The sequence below is a fragment of the Neofelis nebulosa genome, chromosome 5 (genome assembly GCF_028018385.1).
Source record: "Neofelis nebulosa isolate mNeoNeb1 chromosome 5, mNeoNeb1.pri, whole genome shotgun sequence".
Taxonomy (NCBI): Eukaryota; Metazoa; Chordata; class Mammalia; order Carnivora; family Felidae; genus Neofelis; species Neofelis nebulosa.
The window spans coordinates 127,551,372-127,575,809 of NC_080786.1; the positions used below are offsets into that span (position 1 = coordinate 127,551,372).

The following is a 24,438-nucleotide window of genomic DNA, read 5'->3' on the forward strand; positions in this document are numbered from 1 at the left end:
ACTGCTATCATTGTTCGTTGTTAAGACAATGCTATCTTCTCTAGTAGATGTCCTTGCCGAACTCCTGTGGTATAACACAATAAAGTCCACCTGAAGTGCAGTAATTGTGGGGTAGGACGCTGTTCCATGTAGACGTGGAGGGTCACGGGCTGATGAGGCTTAGCTTTATTTAATGTGGAGCTTCCAAGGTTGACCCAAGGCCAGCAGAAAGAAAAAGAAACACATAGTGTAGGGGAGGATTTAATGGTGCAGATCTAGAAATAGTGCATGCCTCCTGCCCAGGACTCAAGTCACGTGATTCCAAATAGATGAATGGGAACACCACAAAATGAAGTCACTGGTGAGGGAGCTACCTCCCGAAAACTCTATGCTATGGAAATAACATTCCAACCTTCAGAAGGGAGCTTGCTCCATCCACCAGAGCCATGGACCAGAATTCGAGTTGGGAATTATCTTTTTAAACAGTGATTACGTGTCCAACCTTTAGGTGGAAATAGTTTCATGATTTATTTCAGGATCATCTATTATAAAATTCCAAGTAATACAGGAAACTAAGAGAATTACTTGATACAATTTTAGGTGAGATAAGGGAAAAACAGTCTCAGTATAGACCTTTTACTCACTTGCCCACTTTTATGAAGTGTCAGTACTAACTTATTAAAATTGATATTATAGGTTACACTGTGATGACCTTATACATTGTTGATGTCACTTACCTACTTTTGTAACATGTGATTTTAGTCCTGTGTTTTCAGAGCTGAATTGGGAAAGGGCCATGTGTAATTTTATTTATTTAAGATTTAAATCAAGGGATTTGAGGGTCAAATTGGTTTTCTTGAAATTATAAATGTGTTCCAGTTTTCCATATCTTAGTATAGCCTCAGCTGCAGTGAGACAAAGACTGAGATACAGAGTGGCCGTTTTAATTCATTAGTCACACCACACTTTATTCTCTTAAGCCCATCTGGTCGCTTGCATGGAACCTCTCTTAGCTGTCTCCATAAAATCTGAAGCTACCCAACTTAACCTTGCACAAATAGCCATGAAATCTATAAACTTAGTAGATACAAAAAGTGTATCAGGAAAAAAAAAAAAAAGAATAGGTCTGCTTGGTGAACTCGCAGAGGATGAAGTGCTTTTACGATAACTGTAGATAAAAGAGCCTGGAACATGAAATGAAACATTCAGTCAACAAACTGTTGAAAGCAGGTAACTGAGAGAATTTATAAAAATAGGCTTTTCCGGCTTGACCCTCCACAGAATATAATCTGGGATTCTGTTTAAAAAAAAAGGTAAAAAAAAAATAATAATAACACCACACACAGACACACAGACACACACACACACACACACACACACACCCCTGTGAGTAGCAGTGTAGCTACCATTTTACATGGAAAGGGGTGGCACTTTCACAAGACTGTTTCCTTAGCCACTGAATGCTGCTTATTTGTCTAACCAATGTCTTATTGGGACATAATATCATCTAATAAGAAAAAAATCGTCTGTAGATTTTTTTTTTCTGTTGGAGAAATGTTATTCCTAGATAATAAGCTATTGTGGTTATTTTTCTGAAAAAAAGAAGGGGGGTGGAATTTTGGACTAGAACAAATGTTTCTATTTTATTTTATTTTATTTTATTTTATTTTATTTTATTTTTAACGTTTATTTTTGAGACAGGGTGAGACAGAGCATGAATAGGGGAGGGTCAGAGAGAGGGAGACACAGAATCTGAAACAGGCTCTGGGCTCTGAGCTGTCAGCACAGAGCCCAACGCGGGGCTCGAACTCACAGACCGCGAGATCATGACCTGAGCCGAAGTCGGCCGCTCAACCGACTGAGCCACCCAGGCGCCCCAAAATGTTTCTATTTTAAAACAGCTTCATTACCAGAACATTTTCAGCGTCCAGTGAAATTTGACGACTGTAAGAAAGCACCAGCCCTAATGAAATGGACAAACCCTTCTTGTTTCACCAGATGTTGTGAGGGAGGAACATTAAAACTAGACACTGGTGGGAATTCTGCCCACTGGGCCACCTTGGTGTTGCGATCAAGTCAGAGCCCATGAAGTAGGGTATGGCTCTGATGACAGCACAGCACTTCCAGTTCTCCATAGACTCTGCTAACTGCTCTGTGTGACTTGACGGAATGGTGGGCTTAGACAATGAATCGCAGTGGGTTTAAACATGAATGCAAAAATAAGTACATTTGAATAGCCATCAATCCCGTCGATTTCAAATTCTTGAATTGAGATAACAAAACACAAACCTTCTTGGCTTGATAACACTTGATAGTTCTTGTCCATATTTAATGTTCTTATATCTGTTGTTGATCACGGCTATTATTTTAAAAAGAAAGAGATGACTTGAAAAAAAAAATGTGGGACACCTGGTTCGTTCATTCAGTAGACCATCCAACTCTTGACCTCAGGGTTGTGAGGTCAAGCCCCATGTTGGGTATAGAGATTACTTTTAAAAAATAGGAATATTATTCATAGTTATTTCAGTGGTGAGATTATCTTAATTTTTCTTTGGTTTTATATTAAACTAAATTTTATAGACCCTTTGAACATAGGCCCAAATAACGTGTTTGTAAGACATTTTAGAGTCTTAAAATAATAGCCTATACAATCAGGGTATAGGGACAAGGAAAGTATACACTGTTTTTTTCAATATAGACCTTAAGAAGAGGAAATAACCTTTTATTTGTTAATATTTTAAAACCTATAGAAGTCTGAGACAGTTTATATCTTTTTTGTACAACTTATTTGATACTCCTTATTTATATACTATTGTTGACATATTTCACTTTTTAGATTTATAGTTTTGTATTTATCTCACCACTAACCTGTGAAAGTTCATCTAAGCAATAAGCTGCAGGGTTTTCTGGAGTAAAAAATAGAAATTGTGTGCCATTGTCTTTGTTTTTAAATATAGTCCATAAAATTACCGTATCATATGTGTTTTGTATGAAGATAAAGTGAATATGATTTTGCTGACAATCTCCTGGACTATTTTAATTAACAGAGGTGGATGTCACAGAATAAAAGACAGAAATTACTGTTCAAAAATTGACAAAGTAATGATAGCCACCTTAGATAAGTATGCATTCGTTGTCTCATTGACTTTTAAACCCACATTAATCCAAAGATGGCATTTCAGATTCTCATGGAAACCCTGTGTCGCCTGAAGACCAGGTCAGCCTTGCTCAGCAGATCTCCGATGTGGTGAAGCAGCCAGCGTTCATTGCCGGAATCGGGGCAGCCTGCTGGATCATCCTCATGGTGTTTAGCATCTGGCTTTATCGACACCGCAAGAAGAGAAACGGGCTGACTAGTACTTACGCGGGTATCAGAAAAGGTACTACCTTTCCTAAGTTTTCCATTTTGTAATATGTCTGTGTAACTCCTGATTTTAATCTGTGACCCCAGAATATTCATGACCATGTATCTCCTGTAGTAAATTATTTTCATATAGAAAGATTTTCAAAAGTGCTTTTATTGTATTGTCATCTCCACCCATTGACTCCTCTTGATTAGCAGCACTTCCAACAAGGGTTTATCCGTTTCAGGCTCAATTCCTTTAAAATAGATTTCACCAAGGTAGGTCCACCCTTGTTTGTTATACCATCTCCTGTGCTTTGGGGGAGTTACTCCATGGTTTTACATTCTTGAAGAAATGTTTTAGCCTCGTTGTCCCAGGAATTATAAATACAAGCTCTGCACTGAGCTTAAACGGAGTGCTGTTGTTTTTGTGAAGCTGAAGAGATTATTTGTAAACTAATTATTTTATGATTCTTTCTGATGGTCTATCAAATAGTTATTTCTTACTGAACATGGAATGCCCAGCTAAATGATGTGCCTCCATTTGCAGAGAGGAGTGTTTATTTTATTTTTTTATTGCTGTATTTAAAGTTGTGGAGTTGAATATCGATATGGCGTTAATTAGCGATGGGGATTTCGTTACAAATGTGTTGATAGTTTTAGAAGAAAAAGTTTACCTGGCTGCTGTTAGTTACAATTGTATGGATGAACTGAGTACACCAAGAATTTTCAGACACCTTCGCCATACATGCCTTTGAAGTCTGTACACTGGTGATTTGTATTTTTTATTCTTTGATAAGATTTGTGAACCTTCTCAGGCAAATAATCCTCCCTGCCCCCACCTTCCGAACAAATATATTAATCAATTCTGGGCCTCTGATATGGGCTATAGGTAGTGTGAATGAAGGTTCTGGCTATCTGGGGAGAGGCCCAATTTATGTCTTTAGTCCAACTAAATACTGCTCCTTTTTTGCTCTCAAAACTGTCCTGGTTTATATGACACATTACACATTCACCCTAGTCATAGGGCTTAGATGCAAATCTAAGACAACACTTTTGCTTTGCTGCAAATTTAAAGAGAATTACCGATAAACACATCCCCTCCCCCCACCATCACCACCCTTTAGAAAAACGTCAACAGAATTTTTGAAGGGAACATTTCCTAAGTGTCTTGGCTAAGCCCTTCCTCTAATCAGTTATAGGCAAAGTCAGAATTTGTGGTGCTAGCTAGAACTTTTCTCAATGAGAAGTTCTCTTGACTGTCCCTGTACACTTATAAAACAGCCTGGAGAAGCAGTCTAAAATATTAGTGCTCTCAGTCACAAGGGATCTTGGCAAGAAAGAGTGCACACAACTTCATCACCGTGCTGCAAAAATAAATTAATGTGCCTCCTGCCTGTGGGTGTGCAGCATTCTATGTAGGTACACTTGCTGCAGCATTACCATCCTTAAAAATGTTTTTTTTTTTCAGATATGTATTCTGTCTAGAGATGAAGCAAAATGTCAGTATCCCTGCCTGTGAAATGGAAAATGAGGGCTTGGAGGTTACTGCAAAGGGAGCTGGCGCTCATTATGTATACAAAGCAGGACAATGTCCCTCACATGTGTCACCATATAAAACCTTTGACTAAATGGCAATGCCGAGAAGGGGCTTGCGGGTGTCCCTGTGTCGTGGGGCAGGGAAGGAGCAGGGGTGTTGGGAGCTGTGTTTTGAAATCCAACTTGAAGAGGATAAGTGATTTAATTAACGCACAGATGAGGACTCTCTTGAATTCTCCGGGAATCTTGTACTTCTTAGTGCCATAAGGTGCTGTAGCTGTACAGTCATAACAATTGAATGCTCTGTATTGTCTTGAGATCTAAATATGTGACATGAAACCCACTTCCTCTCTGAAATTTCTCTTCTTCCACTAATGTACTTTAAGCATGCTGGCAGATGCCTATGTGCTCTTTGTGCAAAACCTATTAAACTAATATCATTGTCCTTTTAACTAGCTTGTGTTAAAGCAGAAATCATAGAACATAATTACAAATGTAATTGGTGAGCATCCGATTCAGCTTTCCCATTTTGCCTTGTTGGCACTTTTTCATAATTCTGTTTCCATGCAATTAAAAAAAAAAAAAAGTGCATCCTGAAACCTTAAATTGTCTCTGCCAAAACAATGCCAGTAATTAAAAGAAAAAACGAGATGAAGCATTTCAAAGAAATAGACATGAAAGAACCTATTGCCCTATAAACCATCAAGCCAGAGTGTGACTTTGGGTGACACTGAGCATTTTTAAACACCCCCCGCCCCCATTTATCTGTAGATAAACCCTATGCTGGAACATGTCATGTCCCTTTTCCACATGCATTCACACGGTGCACCAGCATCGCTGGGTAAAAAGAGATTATTGTATTATCAGAGGCTTTGAAAATTAAGTTGTTTTTTGGGGTACAGGCTGTAAAAATTTCACTTAGATGGACTTCTTTTCATCTCTCCTTTAGTTCCTTTAACTGGGTTGGCAGTTAGCTAAGAGTACAGATAAGGACCTTTCATATTGTCCCTATGTCCTTATGACTGCAGATTAATGCTCAGGCACTTGAATAGCTTCACTTTCCAATGTACCTTTTATTATTATTATTATTATTATTATTATTATTATTATTTATGAAGACTTGTTACTATGACTCTGAATTTTTGATTGTAGCTAAATTACATTGACTCTCTGAAAAGACCTAACTGAAAGAAAACACAGCCCGGGAGACCGCGGCTGTGCTCCAAACGAAGGCCAGTGTGTAAATTGGGTACATGGCATTGAGGGTTTCGTTTTTGTTCCTTCTAGTGTGCTCAGAGATAAAACGGTTTGGTGAAAAGTGACAATTGTGCGGCATGCCCCAGCATTAACAGTTAGCAGCCGCAAAGGCTCTAATCCCAAAGTAAATTTCTGGGAGACATTCATATGTGAAGTGGAAAATACATTTTTTGGCAACTTGATGATCCACGATAAGGAATCGATATTCTAGTTTGTGTGAATTAAGGATTTCTCAGACACAAACTTTAGTCTTCAAGAAAGCAGCGTAGGTTCCCTTGCTGTCTTTGCCAGGTCAGTGTTTACTTTCGATTCATGTGAAGAGCCTGGGAAATGAGTCAGCCCCCTCCCTCCAGGAAATGACATAGAAACACTAGTGGTGTTATCCAACACCCAGCATTTGGGAGGAGGTAGGAAAAGTGGGGGAGGCAAGGCTGCCACTTTTGAGGTCTGCAGTTGAATTTTGGGCATTATTGACGAGATGAAGATTTATAACTGCAGAGAGAGCGAAGGCTTTCAGTGGGGCGTTATTGTTGTGTTGTTAGCTTCTGGGGTGACGTTTAAAAACTGCTCAGCCTACTCGGAGAAGGCTTCTACATGTGAACTAGAATAGAGAAATTAAAGTTTAAAATTCCCCATTTTTTTCCCATTCACAAATTTCCACAATCATAAAAACATAGTATTACACTGTTTACGTGATAAGGTGTCAGGCATTTCTTGGCAGTTCAGTTTTATGGTTCTCTTTGTTTCAGTTCGCTCTTGCCTTCTTTCTTCCCTCTCTTCCTCATTTCTTTCTCTTTGTTCCTTCTTTCTCTTCCTTCCCTTTTCCTTCCTTCCCTCCCTCCTCCCTCCTTCCTTCCTTCCCTCCTCCCTCCTTCCTTCCCTCCCTCCCTCCCTCTCTCCTTCCTCCCTTCCCTCCCTTCCCTCCCTCCCTCCCTCCTTCCTTCCTTTCCTCCCTCCCTCCTTCCTTCCCTCCCTCCTTCCCTCTCTCCTTCCTCCCTTCCCTCCCTTCCCTCCCTCCCTCCCTCCTTCCTTCCTTTCCACCCTCCCTCCTTCCTTCCTTTCCTCCCTCCCTCTCTCCTTCCTTCCTCCCTCCTTCCTTCCTTTCCTCCATCCCTCCCTCTTTCCATCCCTCCCTCCCTCTCTCCTTCCTTCCTTCCTTCCTTCCTTCCTTCCTTCCTTCCCTTCCTCTCTCCCTCCCTTCCCTCCTTCTGTCCCTCTTTGCTTCTTTTCCTCCCTCCCTCCCTCCTTCTGTCCTTCCTTCCTTCCTTCCTTCCTTCCTTCCTTCCTTCCTTCCCTCCTTCCCTCCCTTCACTCCCTCCCTTCCTCCCTCCCTTCCTCCCTTCCTCCCTCCTTTCCTCCCTCCCTCCCTCCCTCCCTCCCTCCCTCTCTCTCTCTCTCTGTCGCTCTCCTTCTCTTAATAATGAATACCTAAGTCCACCTATTAGTTCACTTTAATGAGCATTTACTTTCAGATTTCTAGATAAGGTTCAATCAAGACCCTGATAATACTTGTTTGAGAATCCATCAACCAATGTTTAGAAATGATTAATAGTAGAGGATTCCTGTTTGTACTAAAGCCGGGAGCTAAATCCTTGTCACTAAATGCAGGGTCATTCACAGGCTAACCCAGCACGACTCCCCGCTGTACTAGAATGCCAGACGCTTCAAAATGGTACCTGTAGAGACAAGCCTCTTCTTTGAACCTCAGATTTGGTTTTATCCATCTATCAGAGCGTCAGAACTGCTGGCTTAGTTATTTACATTTGTTTTATGTTCAGCTGTCTGCTTGATTTATACTAATGTGATGTGTTCCCTTTCTCTCTTCAGCTTAATAACTGGTTTATATTTTGTTTTGATTTTTCAGTCCCGTCTTTTACCTTCACACCAACAGGTACATATTTGCACTTAGCCTCCTCCTCTCCTTTGTTGGTTTGGCATGTGTTGTACTATTGTGTTTCTGTTTTTATTTCATTTTCTGCAGTTAGTTGGGGGAAAGGACTTAAAATGGAATACGGTCCTTCATTTACTCATGTCAGGCATGCATTTGAAGTAGAAATGATTGGTGTTGCCTTTCATCCGTTTAATACAGTTATTTATTCATGATTCCACATCGCATCCTAGCCTTGTTTGCACGTGTTTCATTAGATAGACACTCTGTTTCTACCCTCAGCATGATTTAACATGCTAATGATCTTATTGATTATTTCATACTTGGCAGTGCATTTTTTTACCCTTAACTTAAGCCTTTATGTTTTCCAACAAAAATTTCTCTCCCTTGCAATTCTCTGTCCACAGAATCAACATTTTTAAAGGGAGTCAAAATACCCAGCACATGTGAAAGATAAAACTTTTTATTTTCCTGAAGTCAGAATCCTAATATTTTGTTCTATTCTATTTCTTTCAAAGTGGGTCCTCTTCTTTCACATCACCTTTTAGTAAAAGATGTACCTGTAGTCTTGCCTCCTCGGTTTTAATCCATTTAAAGTAATCACTGGAAGCAGTTATCTCTCCTTAACACACTCCCCGTTTGGAGTTCTTCTAAGTAGCAGAATTTGGCAGCTTTTAGAAACATGTTTCTTCTTAGAAAATGTGTCTGTATTTACAGAAAAGCTAATCTTCTTAACCTCTTGCCTAACTGTGCAAATCTGTATTTGTTATTGCTAAATTTTTATACCCATAATTCATTAGACTGAGAATGCTTCCAAGAACATTAAAATATAGTTTCACTATATGTACACATGTCTGATGAAAATGTAATGGGAAGGGGTTCTACAAGCCACAAGAAAAAATAGGTCGTATTAGTTAACTGCCACAACTTGACATATATCTTTGTGTGTAGAGAGAGAGAAGGTTTATTTGAACATTTATCTTTGTCTTTCTGGTACTTCTTCTGGGAAAATAGCCTAGTCATTTTTTCCCCCAAATTTAAGATTCCAAATATGTATTTATATGTTTATATATATATACGTGTGTATATATATATATATACATATATGTGTGTGTGTGTGTGTGTGTATACGTGTGTATATATACATATATATATATACATATATATATGTATATATATATAATCATGAAATCATACGATCTAATAATTTAAAGTAGAAAACTATGGGAATAGGAATGTAGCAATGCATAATAGTTATATTTAATAAGAGTGCACTGAAGTTTGCTTTTACTTAGTTCTTAACTTTATTGGCACATTAAGAAAATAAGAGTAACATATTTAATGTTATACAATCTTAAAAAATACTAGTTGAATCAGAAATCTACTTTCTGTGATGGTTTTTCTAATGCTTCTAAGTAGAAAGGGAGAAAATATTCCATTTTAAGAAAGATGCTCATGGATGTGATAGCTTTTGATATTTAAGCATAAACCTGTCTATTAATTGTTTCTTTCTCTCTCTCTCTCTCTTTTTTTTTTTTTTTTTTTTTTTTTTGTAATATTCTAGTAACTTATCAGAGAGGCGGTGAAGCTGTAAGCAGTGGAGGGAGGTAACTATCCTGCTTGTTTTGTAGATCCTAAGGGAAATTCCAGGTATCTCATCTTGGCCCCCTCAATCACATCACTTTCTTTGCATAAAAGGTTGAAGTTGAGGATGAAATTTGTTCAAATCTTTTAGAAATACGCCATTCCGCTGTGCTTGTGGAACCGAGCTGGTTTGTATACAAAAGCAGTTGATTGGAGCTGTTGCATCTCAGTGAATGGACACCAGAGGGCGCACGTTAACCGGGAAAGACAAACTTGCTGATTTAGCGAATGATTAAAAGGAGTTAAAGTAATTAAGCAATGGCATTTATGAAGATTAAGAAATATAGCTAGTTAACAGTTACTATCAAAGAGAAAGTGTGCATTTGAAAACCTGCTGAACACAGCATTTGCTCATAAGTTGTTGTAGGTTAGGTTTGTTTGTTGTTGTTGTGAATTCAACATAGTTCAGCTCTCGAGTTGCAGGAAAATATGTTGAGATAAAAGAAGAAATCTGGGTAGCTTGTTAATACAGAGATTTTTTCCCTCTAATTAAAATTAACCTCAATCCTATATTTATGATTTTTTGTAATTATTATTCAGTGAACTTTAATATATTCACAGAGAAATCAGAAATTGATATGACAGGCAGCTTAAAAGAGCTGAAAAAAGGTATATGTATGTGAGCCACGCTTCTGCATTTTCTATAATAAGATGATTTTTTTTTCCCCAAACCAGCAACATCTAGCTTAAAGTGTAAGAACAAAAATCTTCCAACCAAAACCATTTTATAATTCAAATTGAATGAACTTACTGGGTGTTCGGCTTTGCACAGTTGGATGTTGTGGATGGAATTGGAAAAGACAAAAACGAGTAAAATACTCCAAGAAGCATACCATCTGAACAAAATTACTGAATTTAGTATATGACAAAGAATTATTTTTTAAAAAACGTTGATCACCTTTAACCAGTGCTGCACAAATTTGGGTATCGAGTGCTAACCTTTTCTTCCCAGGGACCCGTGCTAGCTTGCTGTTTTCATTCCTGTGAAACAAAGCCAGTCCCTGAGAGATTGAAAGCTAGGAGGTCTTCATAAGGAAGAAATTCACTTGATTCAGGAATTAAACCAGAGCCTGGTTTTGCATCCAGGAGAATTCCATCTAAATTGTAGCCCAGATAGTCATGAAACAGCCTCTGGGCATCACAACATTCTCTCGTGGGTAAATCTGGACGGCCTGATTATAGAACCAGCTCTCTACATGTGTATGTTCATGACTGTAGACTTTCGCTTTTATCTTAACCGTAGCATACAAAGTTACTGCACTAGCTTCTGTACATGGGCACATGTACAGACTGTCTCTCTCTCTCTCTCTCTCTCTCTCTCTCTCTCTGTCACACACACACCCACACACACACACACACGCGCCCACACGTAAAATATTGCTGGTCATTGTTCTAAATGGATTTACAACCTAGATAGAGCAAGTTATCAAACAGGAACTAATGGAAGGAATCCATAGTTACAAATAGCAAGTTTCTATGGCAGGACTGAAAAATTACAAGCTATCAACTGAAAATTAACAAACTGAACTAACTGTCCATTTGGAAAGCTTGCTGTATTACCATACAGAAGTAACCTTTTAAATTTAAAAATAGGATAACAGTGAAACTCCTGTATTTCAGATACCAAATATTTTAAAAGTAAAATAGAAAAAGAAATGACAAAAGATGCTGGAATATTACAGAGGCAACAGATAAATAAAGATCTTAGAATCCATGCTCAAAATGATAGCTACAGACACAATTTTAAATGTATTTATTCATCGAACGTATTTATTGAATGTCTACCACATGACAGGCACCGTTCTAGTTGGTTGGGATGCATCAGCGAGCAAGTCAATAAAAATTCCTGTTCTTATGAACTTTACATTAAGTATGGGAGATAGAAGATAAATAATAAAGATTAAAAAAGTCAACTACAGTATCAGCAGTTGGTAAGTGCTTTGGAACAAATAGATAGAGCAGAAGAGGAATCAGAGGTACTTTAGGAAGAAGTCTCATTTCCTAGCCAGAGTATGTATGTGGAGGGGGAGGGGGAGTTGCAGTGGGTGCACATGTATATCTGTGTTCTACGATTCCGTGTGGGAAGAGAAGGGGCAGCGATCCAAACTCCTGCACTGTCTCCTCTCACGTCCATACCTTAAACACTGGTTTCCCTCAGGCATCTCAGACTCTGTGACCCTGTTCTGACCCTCCCACCTCATTCGGTTCATGATACCTAAGTTAAAGTTTCTTTTTTAGATGTTTATTTATTTACTTTTGAGAGAGAGAGAGCACGAGACGGGGAAGGGCAGAAAGACAGAGAGAGAGAATCCCAAGCAGGCTCCACATTGTCAGCTCAGAGCCCATGCGAGACTGGAACTCATGAACTGAGATACCATGACCTGAGCCAAAATTAAGAGTCCAACGCTTAACCCACTGAGCCACCCAGATGCCCCACCCAAATCATAATGTCAAATCGTCCTTTCTTCTGCATCCATCATTGCCTTTGTTGAGCCCACTTTTTACCCCCTTCACTATCGCAACGCTGTTTCACATCCAGCACTTGTTCTCCCCTGCCTAATCTGTCTCAAAAGCTCCCAGCAGCCCTACCTTCATCTATATTCATCATCACTACTTCCTGTTTATTCCTTTGCCCATTGCAGCCAGAATGGTATTTGGAAATGCGTATTGATCATGTCTCTAAGTTGTTCCAGATCCTGCTTTTAATAGAACCCGCCATGTCTAAAATATCAAGTCCAAATTCAGCATAACACGTGAAGCCAGCAACGTCTAGTTTTTGCAGGTCTGTTTCCCAAGTCTAAGTGCCACACCCTACAATCCAGTGTCAGCCCACCTGCCACTCGCCCCTGTTAGATTCTCTTATATATCTTCATTTCATCAGCCTGGAATGTGTTGCCCTCCCATGTCTGTTTCCTGAGCTTCACCTGCTGTGTTCTCCATGAACTTTTGTGCTGTGCAGATACCACAGTTAAGCACCTAACATAAGGTAATGCAGTGATCTTTTGTTTATATCAGGGTTCCGCAGATTAGGCCTCCTGGGTCAAGTCCAGTCGGCCACCTGTTTTGTAAATAGAGTTCTATAGGAATACGGCCAGACTTATTTGTTAATGTACTGTCCAGGGCTGCTTTCCCACCACAATGGCAGAGCTGAGTCATTGCAACGGAAATTATAATAAAGGAGAAGGTTGACCCCGAAAATCTTTTCTAGTTCACAAAATTGTGAATTGAGCTCTTCCCAGAAAAGGGAAAAAGAGGGTTGTGGTAAGCAGAGACGGCTGGCTTCCCAACTTAAAAAGGGCCAAAGGCTTGTGATATGATCCAGGAGAGGACCATAGAACTATTAAGTAGCTGTTCTAATTCATTTGTTTTCCCTACCTCAAAAATTCCAGTCACCTCTTCCAAAAACCCTACTTAAAATCCCAACCACAGCATAAACATGGGAACACCCGAGAAATCCTGAAGAAATGAGTAAGAAAATCAAGCCAAACAGGTAGAGAATGCCAATAAACCATTTCCTTGCTGTGGGAGGTGACAAAGAAGCAGAGCTCAGGCCTTGCTTCTTTCTAAAATACTGGCCACTCTTCAACCTATCCCTTGCTCCTTCCAGCACTTCAGAACTCTGGCAGACTATTAAAGGAAAGAGGAGACAGTCCACAGACACTTGTGTACTGTGAGGCCCCCGTACCATTTTCTCCAGCCCTGGCACCCTCTAGTATTTTATTTTGTGATTTAGGATCTTAAATAGGTTGCTGTGTTTTGTTTTGTTTGAGTGAAGTGATTGGAGTATCTGGCGTAAGAGCAGCAGAGGAAATGAAAACTGTTGCTACATAATTATTTAAATGCAATGTCCTCTTTTTCTTTGTGACACAAATTCATCCCCTTCACATAAACTGGAAGATAAGTTTGGGTTTTATGAGCCCTACTGTCTTCCCTTCCCTGATAATACTGTCTTTTAAAAGACAAGGAAGAAATAAACAAAACTTCAGATTATTGGTGTGAAAATACATCTAATAGTATGAGGTAAAAATATGTATTGTAGACACATTTTAATTGCTGTAACCAGAACTGAGTTTTGCTTCTGCTTAATTTCTTATTGTTGGGCAGCTACATCTGCCTCATATATACTGGATCATCCTAAATGCAGAAAAATAGCCTATGAGATTTGTAGTTTAAAAAGACCCTAACACCCTTACCATAGTAGTGGCATATGACCTTGACTTTTTCAGACCCCACTGAAATATACACATGGCATTTTAAGATTCATTATGGGTCAATAATCTATGCTTCACCTTCTTCCCCAAATAATTACTATTCTAAATACAAGTTAAACCAAAGCCAGAAGGTGAATTGCTAATCCTACTTCCTGTTGGAAGTCACCCATACATATGGAAAGTTCTTTCAGTTTATGATGATATAAAAACGTTCACTTTAAAAGTACTTTCCTGAGGAATCATAAATATTGTCTACTCCTTTTGAAACATAGAAGTCGGCTGAAAAATTTCCACTTGACCCATACACTAGACCCATAATATCTCTACAGTGTCAAATACGGAAATTTATTTTTAATAACTTCTATAGTGACAAGGTTTAAGTTCAAGAGAAAATAAAATAAGGAAAGTTAAAGATGACTAGATGCAGAATTTCTATAACCAACAACTATTCCAAAGGCTCCAGATATCTTTGATACAGCTTGCATTTAAATGTTTTTAATTTCCACAGCTCAGCAAAATTTCTCTTCAAAGCGTTTTTATCAACAATGTTACTAGTATGTTTGCTCAATTTTAACAGCGGTTATTTTGAATTTCAAGACTGCAGACATTTACCCCACTCAGTCTTTTATATGAATGTTTAAGGACTTTGGGAAATTTCAGCATGCCCCACTATGTATGTGTATAGCATCTGGGATTTGAGTGTGGATTCTAGAGCCAGAGTACTTGGGTTTGATCCCAGCCCTGTCACCCACTCAATTCCCAAAGCCATACACAAGTTCCTTAACCTGTGTCTGAGGAGTTTCCTCATCTGTAAAATTTGGATAATAGTAGTAACTACTAGGTAGTTCTAAGAATTAAATGAGTTGATATGTGTGAAGAACTCAGAACAAGATGTCACTCGTTGTAAACAAAGAGCAAATATTCGTTTTTATGACAGATACATATACCCATATGCACACATACATGTGTATACAGACGTATAACTGATAAATCCATGTTCTTCATTTGGAGTGAATTATTCTTCAAATACCCATCACGTACGTAGTAAGTTTCCTCAGTTCCTGTGTGTCATGGAACCATGGAGGGTGAAGTGTCAGGTTCTTGCTTCGCAGGTAAATGAGATGCATGGTGATGTCATTTTAACAAAGAAAACGAAACCCTGAAGAAAATGTCTGCAGCATCTCACTGCCAGTCCAATTATGGTGGATCTGACCCCACACCAGGCACCATCACCTCTTTGCTGAGTTATCAGTCAGAGTCAATGTTGGAAAAGGACATCAGGAATGCCATTCTTTTTTTTTTAAGTTTATTTATTTATTTTTATGTGGGGGGAAGAGGGGGCAGAGGAACTGAAGTGGGTTCTGTGCTGACAGCAAAAGCCCGGTGCGAGGCTCAAACTCATGAACCCTGAGATCGTGACGTGAGCCGAAGTCCGACGTGTAACCAACTGAGCCAACCAGGAGCCCCTGGAAGGGCGTTCTTCAACTCTACATCTCTGATGCTAGTGGTACAGGGCTCCCATTAATAACCATTGTTGTGCTTAGTTTTCCCGATGCACAGTGAAAGAGCATTAACATCTGTTGTGCCAAAAAAGACATGAACACTATTTCTTCTAGTGGACATTTTTTGTTTTACCAGATTTAATTCAGTAGCGTTCCTTTGTTTATGTAGGAATTTATGGCGTTTTACATTGTCACCATCAGAAACTCTTGACAAACTTACAGAACTGTGCACTGAAACATTGAGGAGGCTCTCTGCAAAATGTCACAGAGCCTCCAACTCTGTTTCTGAAACATGGTTTTGAAGAAAATTATGCAAATGTGCTTCTTGTGAGGGATCCGTTGTCTAAGTAAAGGCGTTTGTTCCGTTTTTTAATGAAGTCGTAAGAAGAATCATGATTTTTTAATGGGAAAGGAAGAAATGCAAACTGCCTCACCTATAATATTCTTTAAGCAGCTAAAACACTAAAAGATATATGTATCTGTATTTTTAGCTTCCATGTTTGATTTCTAGTCACTGTGAATAAAGGAGAGCATTGCAAATGGTACAGTATCTTAAGTCTGAAGCACAATTGAGCCAGTTTACAAAGTTACAGCCATATTAACTGAGGGACACCCCAGGACATTACACCACATTATAGTTATCTTGTCTGTAAAATAAAAAGAACGATAATATCATTCAGCCTAGTTGACCAAGTTATTTGTGAGAATGATGAGATGGAGACTTTGTTTGAAGTTTGAATAGGAAACGATATTTGCTATTTGTAAAACATGTGCTTATATGTGTATATATTCTTCCTTCAGGCCAGGACTTCTGAACATCGGTGAACCTGCCACACAGCCATGGCTGGCCGACACATGGCCTAATACTGGCAACAGTCACAATGACTGCTCCATCACTTGCTGCACTGCAGCCAATGGTAACAGTGATAGCAACCTGACCACCTACAGTCGCCCAGGTTAGAGATGCAGAGACCGCTCGAGATGTATAAGCACCAGAACTGGCCACAAGAAGATAGATTTCTTCCCCTCTTCCTACATTGGAAAGGAAAAATTGATCCACATTTTTATAAAATGTTGATTATTACCTAGCAAATTACCCTGGCTGTACATTGTCTTCATCCCTCTATCTCCACACTTCACCGTCCACCAGGGTTTCCCAGAAAGCCTGGGAGAATGGAGAATATAAACCCTAGAGTAGATAGCAAATGAGGGAAAATTAAATTGTATGAAGCATTCATCTTTATGAGGATGTATGTAGTTACAATTATAGTTAATTATTTTCAAGATTTGGGGAATAAAACAGGTCAAAATGTTTATAAATGTATAGTTAAAGTGAACCAAATTCTTTTTTTTTTTAATGTTTATTTATTTTTTGAGAGGCAGAGAGAAAAGGCATGTGCAGGGGAGGAGAAGGAGAGATAGACACAGAATCTGAAGCAGGCTCCAGGCTCTGAGCTGTCAGCCCAGAGCCCAACGCAGGGCTTGAACCCATAAACTGTGAGATCATGACCTGAGCCGAAGTTGGGTGCTTAACTGAGCCACCCAGGCGCCCATAGAGTGAACTAAAGTCGTTAATAGCAGTAACAAAAATAATAGCAACTGTACAACAGTAATAAAGAATTTTAAATGAAATTTAACTGAAATTCCAAATCAGATTTTTAACATATAGAAGTAGATGCTGAAGATATGAGAAATATATATCTTTTGGAGGTGTGAATGCATAAATTTACTTTATACTGTGTGTTTTTGGTTCAGAAATATGCGAGTAAATTCACAAAGGTTTCATGCTAAAACATGACATTAAATTATAGATATAGAGTATGAAATATCTGAAGGAATAAATGGAAAATTACGGAGTTCTTCCCGAAAAAAAAAAAAACAAACAAAACAAAACCGAATGAAAACCTTCAAAATTCACAATATGGGAAATACTAATATAATTATACAGAATCAAAAGATAGGAGTATAGAAGTAAAATAACCCATGGAACTAAGAAAAAGGGATATAGAAGATGGCATGTAAGTGAAGATGTCATGTACCATAAAAAAAAACAAATCGTAGAGCAGTCTGTATGTTTAACCTTAGAACAAGTCCACAGTCTCCATTGGATGTGGCTATGGACGTGACATATCCATGTGACCATGTCCCTGTTCTCCAAGGGCCCATATTCTAGCTGTACAGATAGGTGCTCACATGATTGCAAATAAAAGAAAGACTGTTCTCAGCCCTTTAGGAGACAAAAGATGACAATACTCATTGAAATTAATATGTAGAGCTGTGTTGGCCAGTATGGTAGCCTCTAGTTCCAGTTGGCTATTTAAACTTAGATTGAACAAAATGCAATTTAAAATTCAGTTCCTCATTTGCACCAGCCACGTTTCAAGTATTCAGTAGGCACATGCGTGTAGTGGTTCCCATATTGAACAATGCAGAATAGAACATGTCCATCATTTCATTGAATTCTATGGAATCACACTCATTTAGAAAGATTGGGGAAGAGAAATGAAATTGGCAAAACTGTATGGATTTTAATAATATTTCTTAACCACTGTTCAATAAAACTTTATACCTAGAAATTAGATTTAGAATTACTAAGGGCCAGGTGAGTCAAATATTCTAGTTCCCGGATCATTTATTGTTAAAATGCAGAGTAGTTGAGTTGAGTATTATAGAGAAGTTGCACATTTTTATTAAAATTATACCTACATTTACATCTTTAGTAGCAGCCTTGATAGTTTATCCTCAAGTTATCCAGCCGAAAACGAATCTTTAAGGTGATTGTTAATCTTTAAGGTGAGCTGTTAATGTTAGTGCTGCTATGAATTACATGAATTAAATAATGGTATTTTTAACCATTGTAACTTGACAACTTTTTTTGCTTAAAAAATGTTTTAATTTTAAATTATGATTTTAGTTCTTCCTGCTGTTTTAATATTTTCAACTGTAGGCTTTAAATATTTCTATATGTATCAATTATTTCATTTTCTAATATTTCAACAAAGAAAATTAGAGGGAAATTGAAATAGCAGACATATTAGATATTATTTCAGGTTTTCTTTGATTACATTAGCCTGGTCACCTAGGCTTCATTTCGTCATCATTACTGTCATTTTATACTTCTTGGGGTGTCATTATAAAACCATGAAAAAATGATTATATAACATCCTTCCTTGATAATGATTGCCCTATATGACCAAGAGAAGAACTAATAAAACTATCCTAAACACTATTTACCTATCCCTTTACCTCTCTTCCTTATATTTTTTGAGTAGAGTTACTTCATAAAATATTAAAATCTCAAGTTCTTTGCTGTGTAGGCAGAGTGGTTTCTTTTCCCCCCTTTGTTTGGATTCTCAACATACATGTGTTGTTCTATTGCTTCAACAACTAACTAGTACCTTCAGATAGGTAACTCCAGACTAGAAAATATAAATTTGGCACATACAGATATTCACGTGTATATCATTTAAGTGGAATTCCTATTACGGGGGTTGTTAAAAGAAAACTATCTTAAATTGGATGAACATTTACTACATAGCACTAGCAAAAGTTCAACATTATTTTGTCTCTATAGAATTTCTCAATGCCCTCTCTCATTTCCTCAGATTTTAATTGCCTTCTTTAGAAAGGACATATGAATACTTAGCCCTTTCTATTGATCTTAAGTCCATTTTGACTTTACATAACAATTTTATTGCGACTCACGAAGCTACTTACAAAGAAATTTAAAACGAATAACCATGCAGAATGACTTTTTCCTTTTCCTCTCCGTTGCACATAGCTGATTGTATAGCAAATTATAACAACCAACTGGATAACAAACAAACAAATCTGATGCTCCCTGAGTCAACTGTTTATGGTGATGTGGACCTTAGTAACAAAATCAATGAGATGAAAACCTTCAATAGCCCAAATCTGAAGGATGGGCGTTTTGTCAATCCATCAGGGCAGCCCACTCCTTACGCCACCACCCAGCTCATCCAGTCCAACCTCAGCAACAACATGAACAATGGCAGTGGGGACCCCAGCGAGAAGCACTGGAAGCCACCTGGACAGCAGAAACAGGAAGTGGCACCAGTTCAATATAACATCATGGAGCAAAACAAACTGAACAAAGGTGAAGAGCTTTCTTCCCATGCTTTTCTTTCTTGGTCCCCTTAACCCTTCAGCACTACATGTCCAGACTTCTCTGGGACGAGCAAGTGAAATCTTCCTTTTGTTACTCACAGTTCCTTAAGTCTTTGTCTTCAAAGTTTCCAGTGTCAAAGAGTTAATTAGCACAACAATAACCTTGGAAAATTGATTTTATAATAATATATAACTATTTTCAAATGGTTTTGAGATTAATTCAAATTTAATCGTAGGTGAGGGATTGCTTGGCGCAATCTTTTATTCATAAGGCAGATGTACAACCGTCACAATACCTCACATTTTAAATAAATAGACTATCCCATTCTTTCCACTGGAGAATGGAAGATAATTGCTTCTATATGGTCATATAAACGAATGGCATTTTTATATCCAACTGAAGAAAAAAAAAATTAAGCTGGAGCTGGAGAAGTCGTTCAGTTTGTTGGATTTCTCCTACCTCGTGTGGTTACTAAGACTGCTGCACTGTATGGGTTTAGAGCCTACATTTTTTTTTGGTTGACTTGATTGAAGTCTGTCAGGATAGAACCTAAGATAAATGTTGTGTTAACTGGTAGCAGCAGAATAGTATTTTATAGCCTGAGGGGGATGTTTCTCTATTATAGTATGTGTGTGCGTTGGAAGAGGTATGTATTTGATTTCTTTCTAGTCCTATAGGCTACTGTTGTAATAGCAATGACTTGCAAAGTTATACCTCTAGGGAAAAAAAGAAATCCTCTAATATGAATAGATCAGGGCGATTTTGCACAGGTGTCCAGGTAAATGATACCTTTTATTGTAGAAAATTAGAGCCACAGGTTTATTTTCTTTAGCCTTCATTGTGACCATTTTCTTCAAAAATAAAATGTATGACAGTCAGAGATTACAAAAAGGTAACTTTGAGAAACATTCTGTTTGTTCAAGTCAGTGTTGTATATTTTAACGGTAGAGTCATCCAGCTTTTTTCTAAGTTTAAGAAAAACACTTGATTGGCATAAAAATCCAGTTCGGTAAATATTTGTTAAGACTCTTGTACAAGATCATGACAAAGACTGACAAAGGTGGAGAAGACAGTTTCTGAAGTCCTGTCATGTACAGTGGGAATTACAGCTATTGTTATATTACTCTTCCTTAGTATATGGCTTTACTGTGGACTTTGGAAGGCTCTGACAGTCCTCTAAACAAATATTTCAGAGCTCTTTTTTATTGTTTATACTGCTTGTAACAGACTTGGTATGTCAACTGTAGTAAAGACCCTGGAATGCAACTAAACTGACAGATTATGACTCAGTACATTCCAGTAGCAAATTTATCATTTGGATTTTTACCTTTGCCTAAGTAAGCAGAAGCATTCCTGTGGCAGATTGGGATACTTTGTTTTCTTATCATGGATATGTTTTTTTTTTTTTTTGTTAGATATACTCTTGCTGACAGGTTTCATGTTTTTTTTTTAATTCTACATTTTTTAAATGATTTGCAGACATGGGATCTTCCTGAGTTCTAAGGGTTAAAATTATTTTGTTGTTAACATTTTTAAAGTTAAAAAGTGAAGCAATTCTGATTTCTGCCTTAGCTGATTTGAAAATACTTTAAAGAGAAGAAATTGTCCCTCATGATTTGTTCATACCTGTGTTTAGTCTGATTTATATAAAGGAGATGACGCAAAGAAACTGTATTTTATAAATCTTAAAGGAAACGTGCCTATCTTTCTTGACTTTTCCTCCTTTAGACTTACATACAACTTAGAAAATGCTCAACTTATTAACTTAAAAGCCTAATTGCTGGTTAATGACTAAGGCATCAAAGAGAAAGTAAAAGTGTTTTTTTTTCCATCTGAAATGTCTAGATTATCGAGCAAATGACACAATTCCTCCAACTATCCCATACAACCAGTCATACGACCAGAATACAGGAGGATCTTACAACAGTTCAGACCGGGGCAGTAGTACATCTGGTAAGTATGGAGAACCAAAGAGAAAGGCAATCTCTCCTTTTAAAAAGATGATATCTTCCAGGATTACAAATTGAATGCTAATCAACTGATATACACATATGGCATGTTTAATCACTCTGTATAATTTGAAATTTTTCAGGCATCGGTCTTATCACTGCAATTTGAGAGACAGTCCATTCACTAAACCATTATATGTTACATTTTGTAATGAAGATTAAGGATCTTATTCTCGTCCTTGTTAATGAACTTTTATAAAGCCAGAAGCATGGACTAGACTTGAAAGGCAGTTGAAACTTCTTTTTTGCCCTTGGCCGAGATAAAACTAAAAGCATTGGACATACAGTTAATCTGCTAAATTTGTTACCATTTGAAACAGGCTATAAAGCACATAAAATCCAAGTACACTTGAGCACATTCACGAGTCTAAGAGACAATAGCATGAGATCTAGGGACAATAGGAACCTGCCTCAGTTTATAATCTCTCTACTATGCCTCAGTTCTTGCTCCAAAGCCTCGTAAAGCGATCTCCCAACTGAAGTGTGTAAGTGCCTTGGAAGCCACAACGCAGCCCTTCCCTGTGGTCTTCATGCTGTTGCAGCTGCTTGCCAGCTGTTTGCCTGATAGGGATTGCAGATGGGAATCTGCTGGTACTTAAGTCCTGTTTTTCTAATTAAAGGTGGCTCATTAATAGAACTAACATGTGGCAAGTCACACCATGATGAGAACAAAACCAACTGATCTTGACTCGTATGTTTCTCCAGGAGAGGGTAGAAATATCACCTCCCAATACCCAGATTGGAGTTGATGCTAGATGCTTTTAGCCAGTGTCTCTTCTCTTCTTGTTAAATGAATATGACCTTTGCATTTTATCATTTTCCCTTGACTAAGCCATGTCGATTTGACACCTTTAAACCTGCATTTTGTCACTGATTGAAACTATTCCTATTTGAATTAAAGGAGCATAGAAATACCTCTTTCCCTTTTTTAGAGCTACTCTTATTCTACTATGTGTTGTTTCATTTTTTTTTTTTAACAAATAAAATCTCACTAAGGATTTTTGCTTTAAGGAAATAAACCCCGAATTAACAGGAACTGTTTTAAGGATCTACTCTTGGGAAAACCATAGAAAATATTTTAATATTTGATATTTCATGCCATTTCATTTTTGAATTCTTAGCCACTTAAAGAGAAAGTCATATCTTAATGGGGGAAAAAACATGATTCTATATTATTAATTTTAAATTGACTTTCTCCATATTTCAGCTTAGACCTTAGATATCTAGATCCTGGTTTTCTGCTGCTATTTATTATTCACTGTATTCTGTGAATATTTGGTAAAAAGATACAAAGATGTATAACTTAGTGTTAATTAGGGAAAAGAATGAGGCAAGCAAGTGACGTGTAGGAAAAATTTGTAATTTTAGCATCTTAGGACAGACGGACTAGCTAGAGTAGATGTTCGCCAAGAAATCAAGAGGAAGGCACTGGTTATGGTCAAGTCCATGATGACTGCACAATCATTCTGATATAGCTGAGTGGAGGAAGAGAGAATGGTCACAGACATGCAGAGGCCTGGCAGTCATATTTTATCAATAACAGCCAGTCCCTTGGCCCACACTTGGTACAATAACATACCCGTTCAAGAAATTCTGGCTTAACAAACATCAGTCATTGGACTGAAAATCCCCAAGAGACTTCAAAAAAATAAGGGTCATTGAATATACTAAAACCTGTTTCATGCACCATGTAACTTGGAACTCTTTCAGAGAGGTTAAAACTAAAAAGAACAATAAAACTCACTGATTTTGGGGATCTTGTGAGAAAACAGTTATAGGCTCATCATCTATAATTTCCATAAGCATCTAAAATGTATCATACTGGAGGAGGAAGATAAAGATTATTTTATCCCCAAGTATCTTTTGACCCAAAACTATTTTAAAATGAGTACTCTAAAATGTACGTTTACCTGTGTTTAGAGAATATGCCAAATCTAAAATCAGAACACTGGGCACTTGAATAATTGGGCTATTTCAAACTACTGTAAATGTTCAAGCAACATCATTTTACTCTAAGCCACAATTTTATAGAAAGTGTGGCTAAAAACACTTCTATCCTTTTTAAAAATCACTTCTCTGCTTCTTTTGTTGTTAGTTATATTAGTTCTCCCAGCAATAATTTCCATCTGTACCTGCCTTTCTGACGAAAACTAGTAATTTCATTGTGCCTAAAACATTTCAATGGACAAGTACAAATTATATATATTCAGTGATTTAATGCAACAGTGGAACTCTAATAGATCGTATCTGTATCATATTGTATTTTAGGTTCCAGCAATTAAATAATAGAAAGGCATTTCAGAAAATATGTCTACAGCTCATTTGTTTTAGGTGATAATCCATAATGCAATTAATTGCTGTAAGAAGATCACTATTAACGATATGACTTGTAAAATTCATTTACGGCTTTATTGCTTTTTCACTATTTATTTTGCAGTTAAACTTGGCAATCCTTTGCATGTTCTGTTGTACAAAGTTCTATTAAGATGAATGAAGAAAAGCATATTTATCTGCTCATATATATATATGAATTATAAGATCATATTTACAGGAAATAATTCACCTGTGGGTAAGAGAAAAATCTTCAAGGCCAGAAATAAAAGACTTGGGTTTTCTTTCTTTTCAAGGGAGTCAAGGGCACAAGAAAGGGGCACGGACACCCAAAGTTCCAAAACAGGGTGGCATGAACTGGGCAGACCTGCTTCCTCCTCCCCCAGCACATCCTCCACCTCACAGCAATAGTGAAGAGTACAGCATTTCTGTAGATGAAAGGTAAGAAGAATTTCAGAACAGATGTACATGGAATAGTCTCGCTCCTTAAACCCATAGTGAGTAATTATTAAACTAGATCACCAAGGGAAGACATCCCTAAGGTCCAGGAACATTTGTCTTGGAGAAAACAATGCTACTATATCAGCAGGGCTTGGAAAACATCCT

General features: G+C 37.7%; 1 protein-coding gene across 1 annotated transcript in view; it reads left to right on the forward strand.

Moving 5' to 3' along the window:
• Nucleotides 1-24,438, forward strand: part of ROBO1 (roundabout guidance receptor 1) — a 1,142,978-nt gene that overhangs the window by 1,085,410 nt on the left and 33,130 nt on the right. The window contains exons 19-25 of the mRNA XM_058731718.1: nt 3,162-3,359; nt 7,983-8,009; nt 9,571-9,613; nt 16,165-16,319; nt 19,145-19,480; nt 21,338-21,445; nt 24,129-24,273. Of these exons, the coding sequence (XP_058587701.1) occupies nt 3,162-3,359; nt 7,983-8,009; nt 9,571-9,613; nt 16,165-16,319; nt 19,145-19,480; nt 21,338-21,445; nt 24,129-24,273 (1,012 nt within the window). The remainder of the gene's footprint in view (nt 1-3,161; nt 3,360-7,982; nt 8,010-9,570; nt 9,614-16,164; nt 16,320-19,144; nt 19,481-21,337; nt 21,446-24,128; nt 24,274-24,438) is intronic.